We start from the raw sequence: 18,684 nt of genomic DNA, 5'->3' as shown, positions 1-18,684 counted from the left end.
ATTACAGGTGCCGGTCATTTGGGGGTTTCCTATAATTAAAGGGGTGTGGCATGTCGTATTTCCAAAATAATTTGTCACCATTAGGTGAGTGTGTTACAAGTATAGCACATGTTTTTATGTGCTCGGTATCTTCTCCTGCTCGATGGGTCGGTAGGTCTTGGCTGTGTCTCTCTTGCATTTTTCTTTGCTCTATGAAATGTTTAGGATGTTTGACCCCTCGAAAGAATTATTTCTGTGTATTTTTAGGTAAAATCTATTTTTTCCTTCTCACATTTCTGGGGAAGCCCTATTGTACGGAATGTGTAAATTACTTCCCCTTCTATTTTTAAGATGTGTGAATATGTTTAACTTGTGTTTATGGAAAGACAAATGACTGAACCTTGAACTTTGCATGACCTTCAGTTCATGGGTATCCGCCCTAACCCTAACCCTAATCTTTCCATCAGGGCAGTGGCCAGGCGGATGTTATACAGTAACTCTGAAATGTCGCTGTGTTCATATAGAACAGCCGGGGCATGGAGAACAGTCCTTGGGCTCTCGGGGTCCCCTCCTGTAGCTTGCACCGCAGTAGCACACGGAATCCTATTCCAGGACCTGTAATGACATTATTGCATGCAGTGGCAGATCATGTGTCCCTTGATCATATGACTAGGGGCCCCCAGCATCCAAACCAACCTTACAGCCCAAGGCCTAATCTCCTACACCCCACAACACCACCACAGCCCGTACTGGCCCCACATTAAAGAAATTTAACAGCAGAGCCCCCCTCTACAGAAATGTCCACAGCAGAGCCCCCTCTACAGAAATGTCCACAGCAGAGCCCCCCCTCTACAGAAATGTCCAGAGCAGAGCCCCCCCTCTACAGAAATGTCCACAGCAGAGCCCCCCCTCTACAGAAATGTCCACAGCAGAGCCCCCCTCTACAGAAATGTCCACAGCAGAGCCCCCCTCTACAGAAATGTCCACAGCAGAGCCCCCTCTACATAAATGTCCACAGCAGAGCCCCCCCTCTACAGAAATGTCCACAGCAGAGCCCCCCCTCTACAGAAATGTCCACAGCAGAGCCCCCCTCTACAGAAATGTCCACAGCAGAGCCCCCCTCTACAGAAATGTCCACAGCAGAGCCCCCTCTACATAAATGTCCACAGCAGAGCCCCCCCTCTACAGAAATGTCCACAGCAGAGCCCCCCCTCTACAGAAATGTCCACAGCAGAGCCCCCCTCTACAGAAATGTCCACAGCAGAGCCCCCCCTCTACAGAAATGTCCACAGCAGAGCCCCCCCTCTACAGAAATGTCCACAGCAGAGCCCCCCCTCTACAGAAATGTCCACAGCAGAGCCCCCCCTCTACAGAAATGTCCACAGCAGAGCCCCCCTCTACAGAAATGTCCACAGCAGAGCCCCCCTCTACAGAAATGTCCACAGCAGAGCCCCCCTCTACAGAAATGTCCACAGCAGAGCCCCCCTCTACAGAAATGTCCACAGCAGAGCCCCCCTCTACAGAAATGTCCACAGCAGAGCCCCCCCCTCTACAGAAATGTCCACAGCAGAGCCCCCCTCTACAGAAATGTCCACAGCAGAGCCCCCCCTCTACAGAAAATGTCCACATTGAGCCCCTTGGGAAAAAAAAGATCTACTCCCCTCCGGCTGCTTCTCCCCGCCGCTCCGTCTTCTCCTCTTCCTGCCCTTGCGGCGTGTGTAAGACAATGATGTCACACCTCTGGTACTCCGCCGTGTCCTAGTGTATATGCGCCGCCCAGAAGATGGAGAAGACGGAGCCGTGGGCCCGAGGAGAAGATGCCAGAGGGGAGTTTTTTTTTTTTTTAACCGAGCGATCTTCATATAGGGCCCGGGTATGGGCGGGGGTGGGCCCATGGGTAGTCAAAGGCCCGCCCATTCCACCTATATGAAAATCATTGATTGCAGGTCCTGCTGCCCAGGAGTAAATAGCATCTTGTGATTTCCCTCTAGACGGCAGGACCTGCCATCACCGATCCTGGTAAATATATTCATTTTTTAGTGGACACACTGAATTGAATTTTCGGCAGGAATGGTGAAAAAATGTTAATAAACAGTGTCCCAAGGTGGGCGGCGGACCGGGGGAACCAACACTCTGCTGCCTGAGGCGAACTATAATACTATGTTTTTTCTACTAATAACGAATTTTTTATCATTTTTGTTTGTTTATTTTTTTACTATGTGAGTTCTCGGTGCAGTCTCACACCCACACATGAAATACTTGTGAAGAGACACTAATTTTAATTGTCAGGCCTACAATGTAGCATTGCAACTGCGCCCTTGATGCTGCCCCCCACCTTCCTGTAGTTGGTGCTGCCTGAGGCGAGAGGCTCAACTCTGGTCATTGCTGGGGCACCCCTGGTGGTGGGGGTGACACTTTAGATCTTCAATATTTAAATCTTCACACTCCACAGTTATGACCATATGTATGTGTTGAGGAGTCAAGAGGAAATTGTAAAAATAGATATTACATTTGTGAAGCTTATTGACTGCACTAACATACATTATTAATCTCCCTGATTTAAGATGTCGAAGGTGTCGTCTAGTATTTTGTATTTTTATTTTTTTACATGCCGATCCCTTTGAAAGTTAAGTTGCCACTAAATGTTTGGCCGTGTATTTCCAAGCCTTCTCGAGCCTATGCACGCTCAGTGGAGCCGAGCATGCATGTTTGTTAGGGATACAGTGAGTGATGGCGGTAAATAGTAAGTACTGCTCTTAATACTGGTGTCATCTTACAGGGGACTTTGGCCGCCCCCAGGGCCCTCATTCTATCACTTCCTTGGACCCTCATAAGTCTATATTGTAAATAGCCCCATATATTGTAAGAGGTTCTTGCCCCAGGGGTTGGGCTCACTCCTTGTTGCCCCCTACATTCCACTCCATATCGGGGCTTATGTTTCCAGCTGTATTTTTCTCTCTTCTAATTATGTAAATGTTATGAATTTCTATTTTTCATGCTATTTCTTCCCTCGGCTCAGATTACATCTTCTTTTTACACTTATGGAAACAAAATCATGAGAAGAAAAAAAAACTTGCAGTAGGAAAGTATTTCCACGTCACTCACAGTCGAGTACGGCCAGACGTGTAACTACAAAAATATTGTCTGATTCTATCTACCGGGTAAATGTCATCGGGGGGGGGGGGGCTCCTACCTCTGTAGTAACACATTGTGTAGAGTCATTTTGTCTGATTTATGACGTTCCTGCTAGGGCACTGGCTGCGCCATTGTTTGGAGGGTAATTTTAGCCTGGCATTGGCCGCTCCCTGCTCGGCACTAGATCCCCCGCCATAGGCACACGCTGTTTTTCACTTATGCAATTAGCTGTGTTTATAGATTGCCTGTTATTGAATGAACAAGCGCGGCAGCCGTATCACCTCGGCACAGACCTGCCTCTCCCCTGCCAGACACCGTGCCAAGGTTATCGACTTACACAGGCTTGGATGTGTTCCAGCTGTTTAATTATAATGTCTCATAAGCGGCTACTTCCACTTCCATCAGTTTATAAATGTAAGATGGGGTTTATTTCTGTGATTAGCGCTTCATTTAGGCGACTCTAACAAGCTGCCGGGAGACGGCCCTGCCAGGGCTGCGGAGGGTTAAAGAGAAAATAGCCAATTGATAAATATCGAGAGGAACTTTTTTTTTTATAGACCCTGACATTCACTGCACATCCAAAAATAGACATTTTTTTTTTTCTTCAATTTTTGAAAACTACTCTTAGCAGGAAGAGGCTCCGTACTATCAGAGCAAAGGTCTATCCCATCCCAAATCGTTCCCCATCATTGTGTGGGGTGTTTTATAAGATTTTCTTTTACCTTTCCTCTTTCTGTGAAAATGTAACTTTTTTATATAAATGAGCTCCATAGTGCACCGGGGGCGGGGCCATGCACTTAGATGTTGTTCGTTATCACTCAGCGCTGCCCCAAGGTGCAGAAGGAGGAAAATGTATATTGGTAGGCATGGCCCCTCCCCATGTCCACCCTAAACACCTAATTTGCATAAAACTACTTATGGAATTTTCTCTAAAATGACAGATCGCTGGATAAATTTGGGAGCTGATAGACCATTAATGAGTATAGGTCAGTGGGATTGGATTCAGCACAGGTTTGAGGCTTTTATTATAGATGCCAAAGATGTCAAAATGGTGATTTCCTCCCAAAATTACTGGAGCTTAAAGGGACTGTTCAGGAATGTAATGGCCGATCTAAAGGATAAGCCAACAGCTGCTCAGCCGGACATCAGGACCTCTGTGCAGTGCTCGGACGTTGCACCAGAGCATCTCATCCGATTTAACCTTTGAAAATTTTCGACAGGATCAGTGTTGGAAAGTAAGACCGTGGATCTTGATCCGGTATATGATCTAGGTTTTCCAATTTAAAATACTGGGTCAGACCCGTTGTGTGATCAGACCCTTAAAGTAATATTTTCCCCTTTCTCGCAGTCTCTGACGTGGATGCAGTGACTTGCATGTGTATTCGTTTCCAGTTGTGTCTCATCCTCTCAGTCTCTTCTGTCCCCACGACCCGGCCGATCCCTGTGGTCCAGAGTGGGGGTCAGTGTCATACCTTGTCAGTGCTAATGAGTAGAGGCAGATACACCAGGAAATCCTCCTGTGAACTTTTGATTTGCCTCAAGTTACCTTCACAATGTAGGATATTTCACCATATGAGGGGAGACACGTTTCCTGCCTTATTTATTTCCAATAGTTCAAAAATATCACCTACCGCCTCGGGCCGAAATATTTTTTGCTTTAGCTTTAGTCATCTCATTGTACAATGAATGGTAAGAAGACTTCTAGTGAATGTGTCATCAGTAAATGAGCGGCTGTTTTCATGTGAAATGTTTTTAAAAAGTTTTGGCCAAGTTATTTTAATTTTTTTTTAAATTTTCTATTAAAAAATTTAAATCAAACCGTTTCACAGTTTCCATTCAAGCTGCTGATTCTGATGGCAGTTCTGTAGTTTTAGATTCTAAGCATGGGAAAGATTTGAATAAAAGATAATGCGGCATTATAGCGGCACGGAGCATGCCCACACAGCTTCAGGCTCCTGGGGGCCCACCGGAAAAAATGATCCTCGTGCCTACCCTTTACACCTTGTAACTTTCAAATGGCTGAACTTGTAGGGGAATATTATTACATTAGAGCCTGGGCCCACCGTAGGATCCTCTGGTACTCTGGTGGGCCAGTCCCCCTCTGTGCCCACAACTCTCCCATAGAAGTCAGAAGATCGGTACTTGTGGCGCCAGTCGTGATCTCTACTAGAGTGAAGATTTGCCAATTCTATTAATCTCCTCAGTCAGAAAGAAGCTAAAACAAATTAGAGTTATTTATGCCATTGTATTATGAGCTCCGCCCCCTCCCTATTCTTGGGAATAGTTGAGGTGCACTTATGCCAAAAGCTGAAGATTTTGCTACAAAATTGAGAATGAAAGTTCTAATAAATAAAGGAGCAATGATTCACGTGGCTTTATCTTATTTTATCTCTGTGTATTTTCTGGCTGTATTATGGTGTGAGGTTTAGTGTAACCTGTATGTGTTTTATATTAACAGTTCGTCGCGGTGATGTACTCGCAGCCTGGAGCGGCATCCGTCCTCTAGTCACAAATCCCAACTCTACAGACACTCAGTCCATCTCTCGCAATCACGTCGTTGATGTAAGTGAGAGCGGTCTCGTCACCATAGCCGGTAAGGTTTTTTTTTTTTATATTGTATTCCTGTTTTATCTTCCTGGAGTTGATTATCCTCATTAAGGACTTGGCCTAGACTGGACCTTGTGAAAATATTACAAATTTCCACAAATGGATTTTGAAATCTAATACATTTTGTCTGTTGATGTAGTTATGAGGGTAGTTCTTCTACGTGAGGGTAGTTCTTCTACACAAGGGTAGTTCTTCTACGTGAGGGTAGTTCTTCTACACAAGGGTAGTTCTTCTACGTGAGGGTAATTTTTCTACACAAGGGTAGTTCTTCTATGTGAGGGTAGTTCTTCTACGTGAGGGTAGTTTTTCTACACAAGGGTAGTTCTTCTACGTGAGGGTAATTTTTCTACACAAGGGTAGTTCTTCTATGTGAGGGTAGTTCTTCTATGTGAGGGTAGTTCTTCTACATGAGGGTAGTTCTTCGACACAAGGATAGTTCTTCTATATGAGGATAATTCTTCTACACAAGGTTGGTCCTTCGACACGAGGGTAGTTCTTCTACGTGAGGGTAGTTCTTCTGCGTGAGGGTAGTTCTTCTGCGTGAGGGTAGTTTTTCTACACGAGGGTAGTTCTTCTACACGAGGGTAGTTCTTCTACGTGAGGGTAGTTCTTCTACGTGAGGGTAGTTCTTCTACGTGAAGGTAGTTCTTCTACGTGAGGGTAGTTCTTCTACGTGAGGGTAGTTCTTCTACGTGAGGGTAGTTCTTCTACGTGAGGGTAGTTCTTCTACGTGAGGGTAGTTCGTCCACGTGAGGGTAGTTCGTCCACGTGAGGGTAGTTCTTCCACGTGAGGGTAGTTCTTCCACGTGAGGGTAGTTCTTAGACACAAGGATAGTTCTTCTATATGAGGATAATTCTTCTACACAAGGTTGGTCCTTCGACACGAGGGTAGTTCTTCTACGTGAGGTTGGTTCTTCTACGCGAGGGTAGTTCTTCCACGTGAGGGTAGTTCTTCTACTGGAGGGTAGTTCTTCTACATGAGGGTAGTTCTTCTACATGAGGGTAGTCCTTCTACGTGAGGGTAGTCCTTCTACGTGAGGGTAGTCCTTCTACGTGAGGGTAGTTCTTCTACGTGAGGGTAGTTCTTCTACGTGAGGGTAGTTCTTCTACGTGAGGCTGATTCTTCTACGGGAGGGTAGTCCTTCTACGTGAGGGTAGTTCTTCTACGCGAGTGTAGTTCTTCTACGTGAGGGTAGTTCTACGTGAGGCTGGTTCTTCTATGTGAGGCTGGTTCTTCTATGTGAGGCTGGTTCTTCTATGTGAGGCTGGTTCTTCTATGTGAGGCTGGTTCTTCTATGTGAGGCTGGTTCTTCTATGTGAGGCTGGTTCTTCTATGTGAGGCTGGTTCTTCTATGTGAGGCTGGTTCTTCTATGTGAGGCTGGTTCTTCTACGTGAGGCTGGTTCTTCTACGGGAGGGTAGTCCTTCTACGTGAGGGTAGTCCTTCTACGTGAGGGTAGTTCTTCTACGCGAGGGTAGTTCTTCTACGCGTGGGTAGTTCTTCTACGCGAGGGTAGTTCTTCTACGCGTGGGTGGTTCTTCTACGCGAGGCTGGTTCTTCGACGCGAGGGTAGTTCTTCGACGCGAGGGTAGTTCTTCTACGCGAGGGTAGTCCTTCTACGCGAGGGTAGTCCTTCTACGCGAGGGTAGTCCTTCTACGTGAGGGTAGTTCTTCTACGTGAGTGTAGTTCTTCTACGTGAGGGTAGTTCTTCTACGTGAGGGTAGTCCTTCTACGTGAGGGTAGTTCTACGTGAGGCTGGTTCTTCTACGTGAGGGTAGTTCTACGTGAGGCTGGTTCTTCTACATAAGGGTAGTTCTACGTGAGGCTGGTTCTTCTGCGTGAGGCTGGTTCTTCGACTTGAGGGTAATCCTTCTACATAGTTCTTATTTGTTTGTTTTTTTAACTGGAAATTCTGGGGTTTCAGTTTTTTACTAACATTTTTTCAGTGGTTTCATGATTAATACAATATCAAACATATTAGCTGTTTACTATTTTATGATTTATTATTCTGCCAACTGTGCGACCAGCTGTTTTTTTGTAGGGTGAGTTGTAATTTTAATCAGTAGTTGTTATGTCTGTAGCAATAATTGAGGTTTATTCCTTAGTTGAATGTGTTAGTTTTGTAGCCTGAGTCTTTATAGTTGCATATTAACCCATTTTCAATGTGTTTTTCTGTTTTCTTTTATTTTTTTTTTGGAGTGAAAAAAAAAAAATTTTGGTAACCTTTGTTAATAGAGATGAGCAGAACCAAAGTTGAGGTTGGGCTTCCTCCGTTCAAAGCGAAACCCAGACAGCCAATCAGACAGCTTTACACCCTTGGAAACTGGGCATATTGAAAATGGGTGCCCGATGTGGACAAAAAATCGACAATGTAACAAGACGCCATCGGACTCTAAGGCACAATTAGAACCTCAGGAAGTATCGGACATTCAACACTTTGGGGCAGATTTACTTACCCGGTCCATTCGCGATCCAGCAGCGCTTTCTCTGCGGTGGATTCGGGTCCGGCCGGGATTCACTAAGGTAGTTCCTCCGACGTCCACCAGGTGTAGCTGTTGCGCTGAAATCCACCGAGGTACGGCAGAGTTCGCGATCCATTGCTGGGTGAAGGTAAGCGCGACACTTTTTTTTAAATGCGGCAATTTTCCCGAATCCGTCGGATTTTTGTTCGGCCACGCCCCCCAATTTCCGTTGCGTGCATGCCGGCGCCGATGCGCCACAATCCGATCACGTGCGCCAAAAACCCGGGGCAATTCAGGGGAAATCGGCGCAAACCGGAAAAATTCGGGTAACCCGCCATAAAAAACGCGATTCGGGCCCTTTGTAAATGACCCCCAATGTTCTGTACACGTTTTTTAGCAAATTTGGATGTATATGCATTTTTACAGCTTGTAGTAAATGTATGGTGGAGTCTGAGAGCGCCTTTTTTCATTGTCCGATTTTGTCCACATCGGGCACCCATTTTCAATATATCTATCAAAAAGCTCTCTTCACCATTATGAGATGAGGTCGTGACGAGGCTGCTGGACCAGATCTACTAAATTTCAAAGCGCATGTGGAGTTGTGCCGATCTGCAAAACATTTAAAGGTGGACAGAAGGAGCACCTTGTGGTTTTCTTTAATTCTCCGGAAACAAGCTTTGGCTGTGATTGGTCAGATTGACCCCTGGTGGACACACCTGACCAGTCACAGCCGTCCCTACTAAAGCTGCCTGATTGTTTCTTGCAGAGCAGCCATTCTTGAGTGATGCTGAATGGTGGAGGCCAAACCTAAAGTTTGGGTCCGCTCATCTGTTTGTTAACTCTTTTTTTTTTTTCTAATAATTCTTTTTTCAGTCCCACTATAAACATTTTAATTATGAATATTTGATCACTTTTATAGTAGAATGCATTACTACTTTATTCTAGTGACTCAGGCTTCTCTGTGTGACCTAAGTTCATGGCACGTGGGGACCCATAGGCCGCCGGTGTCTTCTGTAGATATACAGTCAGTGGATCATTATTATGTTCTAACCCTCGTGTGTTATATACCATTAGGTGGGAAGTGGACGACCTACCGCTCTATGGCTGAGGACACATTGAATGCAGCTATTAAAGCCCATAACCTGAAGGCTGGGCCATGCAAAACTGTCGGACTTTTCCTCGAGGGTGGGAAAGACTGGAGTCCCACACTTTACATCCGTCTTGTCCAGGACTATGGACTAGAAAGCGAGGTGTATTTTTATTCTGCTTTATGCCTTTTTATTCCGCTTTTAAGTAAATATCTTTTTATCTTTAAAGAGTCTTCTTGAGACCATTCCTGTCAAGCAGAACTTTCCCCATTACATGAGATAACTGAATAGTCCTACTTTCAAAAATGACCATCCACATTACATGAAAAACCACCAAATTATCTCATTTCAGGCAGAACCGGTTGACAAAACAATCCAAAGGTCCCGGCAAGTTCTCTTGGAACTTGGCTGGACCTTTGGCTTGTCTTGTCACGCTATGATTGCTTCACACCAAGGCTGGTACTGTGCCTGGAGGTGAGCTGGATCCCATTACCGGTTGACCTTGGGGGAGGGGGAGTTCCCACAGATCTGATTGGACCCAAAAAAATTGTGTTATTTATGGCTACAAGAGAAGGAAAACAAAATTTATGTTGTCCTTATGTAAAAGTCAATAGGAACTTATTATACCAAAACGGCCCTTAGTCCCCAATCTAAAGATTCTAAGGTTGGTCCTTAGTTCCATATTCCCTAATATTACTCAGGACCATCCTCAGTGTAAGTATATTGGCCCTTACCAACAACAACCTCCTAACCCAATTCCCCGGTATTGCTAAGGCAGCAAAACAATTCATCTGCATCTAATTTTGTGCCAGTGTTAATTTTCCGAGCCGGTTACAGAAATTAGCATTCCGTTGCGTTATTTTTTTTCTCTTCCTTTGTGATTTCCATGACAGTCCCATCTCCGTGACATCTAACTCCAACAATACATTCGTTAAATGTGATCACAGTTGCAAAAAGTAGTTGACGCGTCATTAGTCACAGTTACATTGATACATGCATATAGTAGTATAAGTGCTGGCCTAAGCGTTCACAACACAAGACGTCTCCTCCCACACAATCAAGATTTAATACCCTCTTCAGTCTGTTTGATAAAAGCTTGGGGAATCTGACATAAGTAGCCAGGCTTTTTTTCCCTTTCCCTGCTGAGCTCCGACGAGCAGGAGGAGGGGAAGCAGAGGAGGGCGATGCTCAGTGAATTGTTGATTGTCTCCTGCAGGTTGCCCAGCACCTGGCGGCCACCTACGGGGACAAGGCCTTCGAGGTGGCCAAATTGGCCAAGGTTACTGGAAAGAGGTGGCCAATTGTCGGGAAAAGATTGGTTTCTGAATTTCCCTACATCGAAGCAGAGGTTTGTAGAAATGAAACAGTTTAATGGGTAATAAAAAAAAAATTCTGCCAAATTTTGTAATTTTTTCATTTTAAATTAAGTTGAAAATTAAAAATAATGAAGATAAGTAATTTTTTTCTGGTTTAATATTATTTTTCTAATTTTTTAGAAAGCTTTTTGAGACATTTAAGCCCCTTTGTATCCACCAGGAGAACATGTTTTTACAGTATTGTATGATCACGACATCCATGGTTAGACCCCACCAAGTATAACTGCATGGGGGCACAGATGTTGACTGGTGATGTCACTATTGAGCGACATGGCCCATATGTGAAGTGACCACTGGGTAATAGAGGATAATATCCAAATATTTCCTATGAATAACATAGTTTATAAGTGTCTGAGTGCTGGGACAATTCACAGATCTTGTTCCTCAGACGTAGTAGTTGTTGCTTCATGTAAACTTTGTGGAACTGATGAAGATATCTGACTGTTGTAGTAGTGCAGTAGGGATTTCATAGAGAGGTAGTAGGGGCTCACCTGCCTCTCACATGGATGTACACAGGAGCTCTGTACTTGTGATCAGCGGGAGATCATAGATCAATAGTTCTCATCCGTCCTCTGGATGGTTTATACATTTTATGGTGTTACAATATCTTAAAGGCATTTTCCATATTCCAGTGAGCCGGAGTAATAACACGAAAGAACATATATTTGGCCAACTCCGGCTCCCAGTTCCCACACAGCGCAGCGGTCGGCAATTTCCAGGAGGCTCCTGTAGCTCATGGAGATGTGTATCCGGCCCGGTCTGTAGCTTGGGGAGATGTGTATCCGGCCAAGGTCTGCAGCTCCGGGAGATGTTTATCCGACCCAGTCTCTAGCTCGTGGAGATGTGTATCCGGCCCAGTCTGAAGCTCCAGGAGATGTTTATCCGGCCCTGTCTGTAGCTCGTGGAGATGTGTATCCGGCCCAGTCTGAAGCTCCAGGAGATGTTTATCCGGCCTGGTCTGTAGCTCCAGGAGATGTTTATCCGGCCCAGTCTGTAGCTCAAGGAGATTTTTATCCGGCCCGGTCTGTAGCTCCAGGAGATGTTTATCCGATCTGTAGCTCCAGGAGATGTTTATCCGTCCCGGTCTGTAGCTCCTGGAGATGTTTATCCGACCCGGTCTGTAGCTCCGGGAGATGTTTATCCGGTCTGTAGCTCCAGAAGATGTGTATCCGGTCTGTAGCTCCAGGAGATGTTTATCCGGCCCGGTCTGTAGCTCCAGGAGATGTTTATCCGGCCCGGTCTGTAGCTCCAGGAGATGTTTATCCGGCCCAGTCTGTAGCTCCGGGAGATGCTTATCCGGCCCGGTCTGTAGCTCCAGGAGATGTGTATCCGGCCCGGTCTGTAGCTCCAGGAGATGTGTATCCGGCCCGGTCTGTAGCTCCAGGAGATGTTTATCCGGCCCGGTCTGTAGCTCCTGGAGATGTTTATCCGACCCGGTCTGTAGCTCCGGGAGATGTTTATCCGGTCTGTAGCTTCAGGAGATGTGTATCCGGTCTGTAGCTCCAGGAGATGTTTATCCGGTCTGTAGCTCCAGGCGATGTTTATCCGGCCCAGTCTGTAGCTCCGGGAGATGCTTATCCGGCCCGGTCTGTAGCTCCAGGAGATGTGTATCCGGCCCGGTCTGTAGCTCCGGGAGATGTTTATCCGGCCGGTCTGTAGCTCCGGGAGATGTTTTTCCGGCCCAGTCTGTAGCTCGTGGAGATGTTTATCCGGCCCAGTCTGTAGCTCCTGGAGATGTTTATCCGGCCCTGTCTGTAGCTCGTGGAGATGTTTATCCGGCCCGGTCTGTAGCTCGTGGAGATGCTTATCCGGCCCGGTCTGTAGCTCGTGGAGATGTTTATCCGGCCCTGTCTGTAGCTCGTGGAGATGTTTATCCGGCCCTGTCTGTAGCTCGTGGAGATGTTTATCCGGCCCGGTCTGAATCTCCTGGAGATGTTTATCCGGCCCGGTCTGAATCTCCTGGAGATGTGTATCCGGCCCGGTCTGAATCTCCTGGAGATGTGTATCCGGCCCGGTCTGTAGCTCCTGGAGATGTGTATCCGGCCCGGTCTGAATCTCCTGGAGATGTGTATCCGGCCCGGTCTGAATCTCCTGGAGATGTGTATCCGGCCCGGTCTGAATCTCCTGGAGATGTGTATCCGGCCCGGTCTGAATCTCCTGGAGATGTGTATCCGGCCCGGTCTGAATCTCCTGGAGATGTTTATCCGGCCCGGTCTGAATCTCCTGGAGATGTGTATCCGGCCCAGTCTGAAGCTCTGGGAGATGTGTATCCGGCCCGGTCTGTAGCTCAGGGAGATGTTTATCCGGCCCGGTCTGAATCTCCTGGAGATGTGTATCCGGCCCGGTCTGAATCTCCTGGAGATGTTTATCCGGCCCGGTCTGAATCTCCTGGAGATGTGTATCCGGCCCAGTCTGAAGCTCTGGGAGATGTGTATCCGGCCCGGTCTGTAGCTCCTGGAGATGTGTATCCGGCCCGGTCTGAATCTCCTGGAGATGTGTATCCGGCCCGGTCTGAATCTCCTGGAGATGTGTATCCGGCCCGGTCTGAATCTCCTGGAGATGTGTATCCGGCCGGTCTGTAGTACCGGGAGATGTGTATCCGGCCCGGTCTGTAGCTCCTGGAGATGTTTATCCGCCCGGTCTGTAGTACCGGGAGATGTTTATCCGTCCCGGTCTGTAGCTCCGGGAGATGTTTATCCGGCCCGGCCTGTAGCTCCGGGAGATGTTTATCCGGCCCGGTCTGTAGCTCCTGGAGATGTTTATCCGCCCGGTCTGTAGCTCTGGGAGATGTTTATCCGGCCCGGTCTGTAGCTCCGGGAGATGTTTAGCCGCCTCGCGTCTCATATTTTGGCGTGCATTAATTTTCCTCGCTGGAGACATGACAATATGACCATTTCATGAGGGAGACATTTGTCTGGATGACTATTTCCCACATATCCCTTCACTGGGATCAGTTAATTAGGTCATATAAAATTTATTTATCTACTTCACTTCATTAGTCGAATCCACGTTAATTCAGTCACAAAGTAATTGGGAAATGTCACACCAGAAAAATGTTTTCTCCCTGAAATGGGTCATGTTGGCGTCCGCCACTGTCACGCACTTCATTACCGGAGACTTTTTACAATGAGTGACCTTACTAACATTGTTTTAAAGATCTCTCCCTCATTTTATACAGGGTGTGGGGGGTAATAATTGGACACTCGGGTCTTCCCTGGCAAACGAGCAGAGACTTTACTTTATAGTAACATATTACAACCAGGCGCCAATCCTTTCCCTCTGCGCTTGTTTTTCCCGTGTTCTGTGTTTGTTAACAAATATCAGTCAGGTGACACAAACATCCTGTCCCAGAGCCAATGAGAATGCTCCTTACTTTCAGCCATTGGTTGCGGCTGTGGAGTTTTTTCTCTGACCAGTGGTCAGGAGGAAAGTTTTTTGTGGGGTTTTGTGTTCGACAACCATAATACGAGTTCGGTAACCGGACAGTATACGTGTTATCGGGGAACAGCAGTTGATGTCTATGATGGCGAGAGAAGAAACATATTAACCCTTACTAACCAAAACCGCTTTGAAGGTAGAAAACTCCAATCGTGGACGTTGGCTTTTGGCAATTTGGTCAATTATGGTTAGAACAATCTACGAGGGAGGATGTCCTATTGCAGTAGCGAGCATCGGTCTTGACACGATTATAATACAAACAAAATACAAACAAAATTCTCAAAAATATATATTAATTTGTTGTAAAGACTCATCTAGTCCTCTCCCTGCCAACATAAAGTTTTATGATCCAGATTATCAAGATGAATTGCTAAGGGGCTAAAAGTACAAATAATGACACAATGAGACTATCCTTCTCCTGTATATGTAATATAGATGTAGGGCAGTTTCGGTCAGTGAATCATGGACGGTAACGGGAATTGGATTCCCTGATCACTGTGATGCATGGAGTCCCTGCCAATGTGATTTTTCAGTGAAGCGGGACAAAGCAATGAGTCCTTTCTTCTCCGCCGTAATCATGATCACAGTTCGGTTCTGCTGTTTATCGGGGATCAGGGGCTCCTTACATCATCCATCACTGTGATGATCGGAGTTGTTGGTTGTTCTGTAAGAAGGGACAACGCACAGTTCTTGATTTATGGACCGACCAAGGTCGTCTGAAACTGCCCTTATGAACTTGAGTGACCCCAATTCTACCTTGTGCGTCTATTTACCCTCCATTTATCTTTCCTGTTCTAGGTAAAGTACGCTTTGAGGGAATACGCCTGCACGGCAGTGGACGTCATTTCCCGTCGCACGCGTCTGGCATTCCTGAATGTACAAGCTGCCGAAGAAGCTTTGCCACGAATTGTAGACATTATGGCCAAAGAACTCAACTGGAAGGATCAAAAGAAAAAGGTATCGCACTTTAATAATCTACCAATCGGGCTGAGCTGCAGTACCAGGCACAGCCTGTACCTCGGGGAGGCGCTGGCGGTAGACTATTTTTTTTTTCCGTTTTATTCTAAGTGACACTTCATTAAAAGACGATATTTGTAGATCTGAACAAGACACGGTTTCCATATTTGCAGTGAAGGAGAAGTTTCTGCCTCGCTTTAGTGTTCATAATGATCCAGCGTCCGCAGACAGATCGGCGAATCTTCAGACCGCCACGAGGAGTCTGATGCTAATGTTGCTTCAGTGATACGAGGAACACTGCAGGGGCACAAGTGCTATTAAACCCCAAAGAATTAGTCCTTGTGCTGGGAGCGCTATCTGTCAAGATGAATATCCAAATTAGGAATCAAATGAGTCGGTTTAACCGGGCAAGAAGAGGAATTACAAAGGGAAAGATTGTAAATATATAAAGATATATCTGTCTATGGGAAATAATGAAACATCCTGATAACGATGAGAGAGAGAAGCGAACATACAGACAGCGCATGAGGAGACTCCAGGGAGACGTCTTTGCTCCTGAACTTGGGGAATTTCTGGGGTTCTCCAGGTTCCTCCTGTCCATAGGTTGGTTGTTCCGTACATCAGTCGGGGCTTCAGCTGTTTGGTCACTTCATTTCCTACCAAGCGCCGGGCCAAACATTTGTTCCTTTCTACTAATCCCATTCATCTTCTGTAGGGGGGGATGCACATCGTCGGGATATGCTGCGGATTTTGCACAATAAAATAATTAGTGAATGCAATTAAAAATGAGGCCAAAAAAATAGATGATTTTTCGGATTTTACAATCTGGGTTGTGTAGTGCCAGAGCACCCATTCTTGGTGCAGTATATAGCGCAATACTAGGCCAGACAGAACCTGGCGTAGAATTCTCCAGCCACGCTGTTGGGTGATGGGAACATTAAGAGTCTGGGGCGCAACCGAATGGACAGGGTCAATCACTATTGCACAATTCTTTGGCACTTTGTAAATCCCCCACAATCTATAAAAATGACTTAAGGAGTCACAGGGGCGGAGAAGAGTCACGCTGGACGGACCCTTCATGAGCAGGTGCCCTATAGGAATAGTACATCAACATATACTACCTTCAGTGGATGCCACTAATAATAATGTATTTGGACTATGGGGCAACAAATAAGGCAGGAGGGGCCAGGGCAGTGTGACTCCTTCCCCATGTGACTCCTTCCCCATGTGACTCCTACCCCATGTGACTCCTTCCCCATGTGACTCCTTCCCCATGTGACTCCTTACACATAGTTTTAATACAGTGATCAAAGATCTCTTGGAAAGGTGAGTGACATCATATGGTATAGTGACAGCCAGCGAGGGGTTACTAAGGATAGACTAGGAAGACTAACCTGATCGGCTTCTATGAAGAGGTGAGCAGATGCCTGGCTGGAGTTGCTGCTCTGGATATTGTGTCCCTTATAGACGCCTGATGGGTAAAATAAGGGCTATTGGTTTGTAGGAATCCGGTGCAATTGGATTGAGAACTGGCTGAAGGATCCAGAGATTTGTGGTCAATGATTCCTACTCGGAATGGTCACCAGTTATAAGTGCTGGACCCCAGGGCTCTCTGCTTGGCCAATACTATTTCATATGTCCTTGGAGGAGTAAATCTGGAGACTCCCTCAGTGAGAAGGTCCTGGGTGACAAGTAGATCATAGATTAAATAGCAGCACAATGTCAATCCGCTACCTCTGAAGCCGCAGGATCTTGTCATGGACTCTGGGGATAGGGATGTAATATTACACAGTACAAGACATTGGTTCAGCCTCACCTGGAATATGCCGTCCAGTTCTGGGCTCCGGTCCATAAAAAGGATGCCCTGAAGCTCAAGAGGGTTCAACGTAGAGCCACAAAAATGATAAGGGGTACGGAGGGTCTTAGTTATGAGGAAAGATTAAAATGACATTTATTTAGTCTGGAAAAGAGACGTCTTCGAGGGGACATGATTAATGTATATAAATATATGAATGGTCCATACAAAATATATGGTGGTAAATTGTTCCAGGTTAAATCAAATCAAAAAACAAGGGGGCAAAGTCTCCGTTTGGAGAAAACAAGGTTTAATAACCAGAGGCGACAGGGCTTTTTTACTATGAGAACTGTCAATCTGTGGATTAGCCGAGCTCAGGCGCTGGTCACAGCAGGGACAGCAGAGAGCTCAGGCGCTGGTCACAGCAGGGACAGCAGAGAGCTCAGGCGCTGGTCACAGCAGGGACAGCAGAGAGCTCAGGCGCTGGTCACAGCAGGGACAGCAGAGAGCTCAGGCGCTGGTCACAGCAGGGACAGCAGAGAGCTCAGGCGCAGGTCACAGCAGGGACAGCAGAGAGCTCAGGCGCTGGTCACAGCAGGGACAGCAGAGAGCTCAGGCGCTGGTCACAGCAGGGACAGCAGAGAGCTCAGGCACTGGTCACAGCAGGGACAGCAGAGGGCTCAGGCGCTGGTCACAGCAGGGACAGCAGAGAGCTCAGGCGCTGGTCACAGCAGGGACAGCAGAGGGCTCAGGCGCTGGTCACAGCAGGAACAGCAGAGAGCTCAGGCGCTGGTCACAGCAGGGACAGCAGAGAGCTCAGGCGCTGGTCACAGCAGGGACAGCAGAGAGCTCAGGCGCTGGTCACAGCAGGGACAGCAGAGAGCTCAGGCGCTGGTCACAGCAGGGACAGCAGAGAGCTCAGGCGCTGGTCACAGCAGGGACAGCAGAGAGCTCAGGCGCTGGTCACAGCAGGGACAGCAGAGACCTCAGGAGCTGGTCACAGCAGGGACAGGAAGAGAGCTCAGGAGCAGAGCACAGCAGGGACAGCAGAGAGCTCAGGAGCTGGTCACAGCAGAGAGCTCAGGCGCTGGTCACAGCAGGGACAGCAGAGAGCTCAGGCGCTGGTCACAGCAGGGACAGGAGAGAGCTCAGGAGCTGGTCACAGCAGGGACAGGAGAGAGCTCAGGAGCATGGCACAGCAGGGAAAGCAGAGAGCTTCAAGAAGGGTCTAGATGCCTTTTTACACCTAAATAACATTGATGGTTATGTTATATAGAATTGTTTCCCCTAAATCCCTTCCTCATCCAATCCCTTTCCTTTCTTGGTTGAACTTCATGGCTGTGTCTTTTTTTCAACTGTATAAACTATGTAATAGCAGGTTGGTGGGGGGTTTGTCCTATTGGTCAGGTTTGCATTTGATTCCAGATTTTACGATCCCCCTCGGCACAACCCCCAGATTTTTTAGTAGTTTTTTTCCCATGTCAGTTAATGTCGCACCATCCGGTAGTGTAGTGAGGCCAGCGGCTGGGATATGGCCGTTCCATCCTGTAGTGTTTGCTATGAGCCCAGCGGATGGGATATGGCCGTTCCATCCTGTAGTGTTTGCTATGAGCCCAGTGGATGGGATATGGCCGTTCCATCCTGTAGTGTTTGCTATGAGCCCAGCGGATGGGATATGGCCGTTCCATCCTGTAGTGTTTGCTATGAGCCCAGCGGATGGGATATGGCCGTTCCATCCTGTGGTGTTTGCTATGAGCCCAGTGGATGGGATATGGCCATTCCATCCTGTAGTGTTTGCTATGAGCCCAGCGGATGGGATATGGCCGTTCCATCCTGTAGTGTTTGC

The 18,684-nt window shown here is 47.0% G+C and overlaps 1 protein-coding gene across 4 annotated transcripts in view; it reads left to right on the top strand.

Moving 5' to 3' along the window:
* Positions 1 to 18,684, top strand: part of GPD2 (glycerol-3-phosphate dehydrogenase 2) — a 153,195-nt gene that overhangs the window by 75,829 nt on the left and 58,682 nt on the right. For all 4 annotated transcript variants that reach the window (XR_011849494.1, XM_072122478.1, XM_072122476.1 and 1 more), the window contains 4 exons: positions 5,573 to 5,707; positions 9,259 to 9,434; positions 10,489 to 10,620; positions 14,885 to 15,043. Coding sequence is in view for 3 of the 4 variants with exons in the window: in XM_072122478.1 (XP_071978579.1) it covers positions 5,573 to 5,707; positions 9,259 to 9,434; positions 10,489 to 10,620; positions 14,885 to 15,043 (602 nt within the window). In the remaining variant the exon portion in view is untranslated. The remainder of the gene's footprint in view (positions 1 to 5,572; positions 5,708 to 9,258; positions 9,435 to 10,488; positions 10,621 to 14,884; positions 15,044 to 18,684) is intronic.

Source organism: Engystomops pustulosus, chromosome 8, assembly GCF_040894005.1.
Source record: "Engystomops pustulosus chromosome 8, aEngPut4.maternal, whole genome shotgun sequence".
Classification (NCBI taxonomy): domain Eukaryota; kingdom Metazoa; phylum Chordata; class Amphibia; order Anura; family Leptodactylidae; genus Engystomops; species Engystomops pustulosus.
The sequence above is the reverse complement of the archived record's forward strand: the minus strand, read 5'-3'. Positions and strand labels throughout refer to the sequence as shown.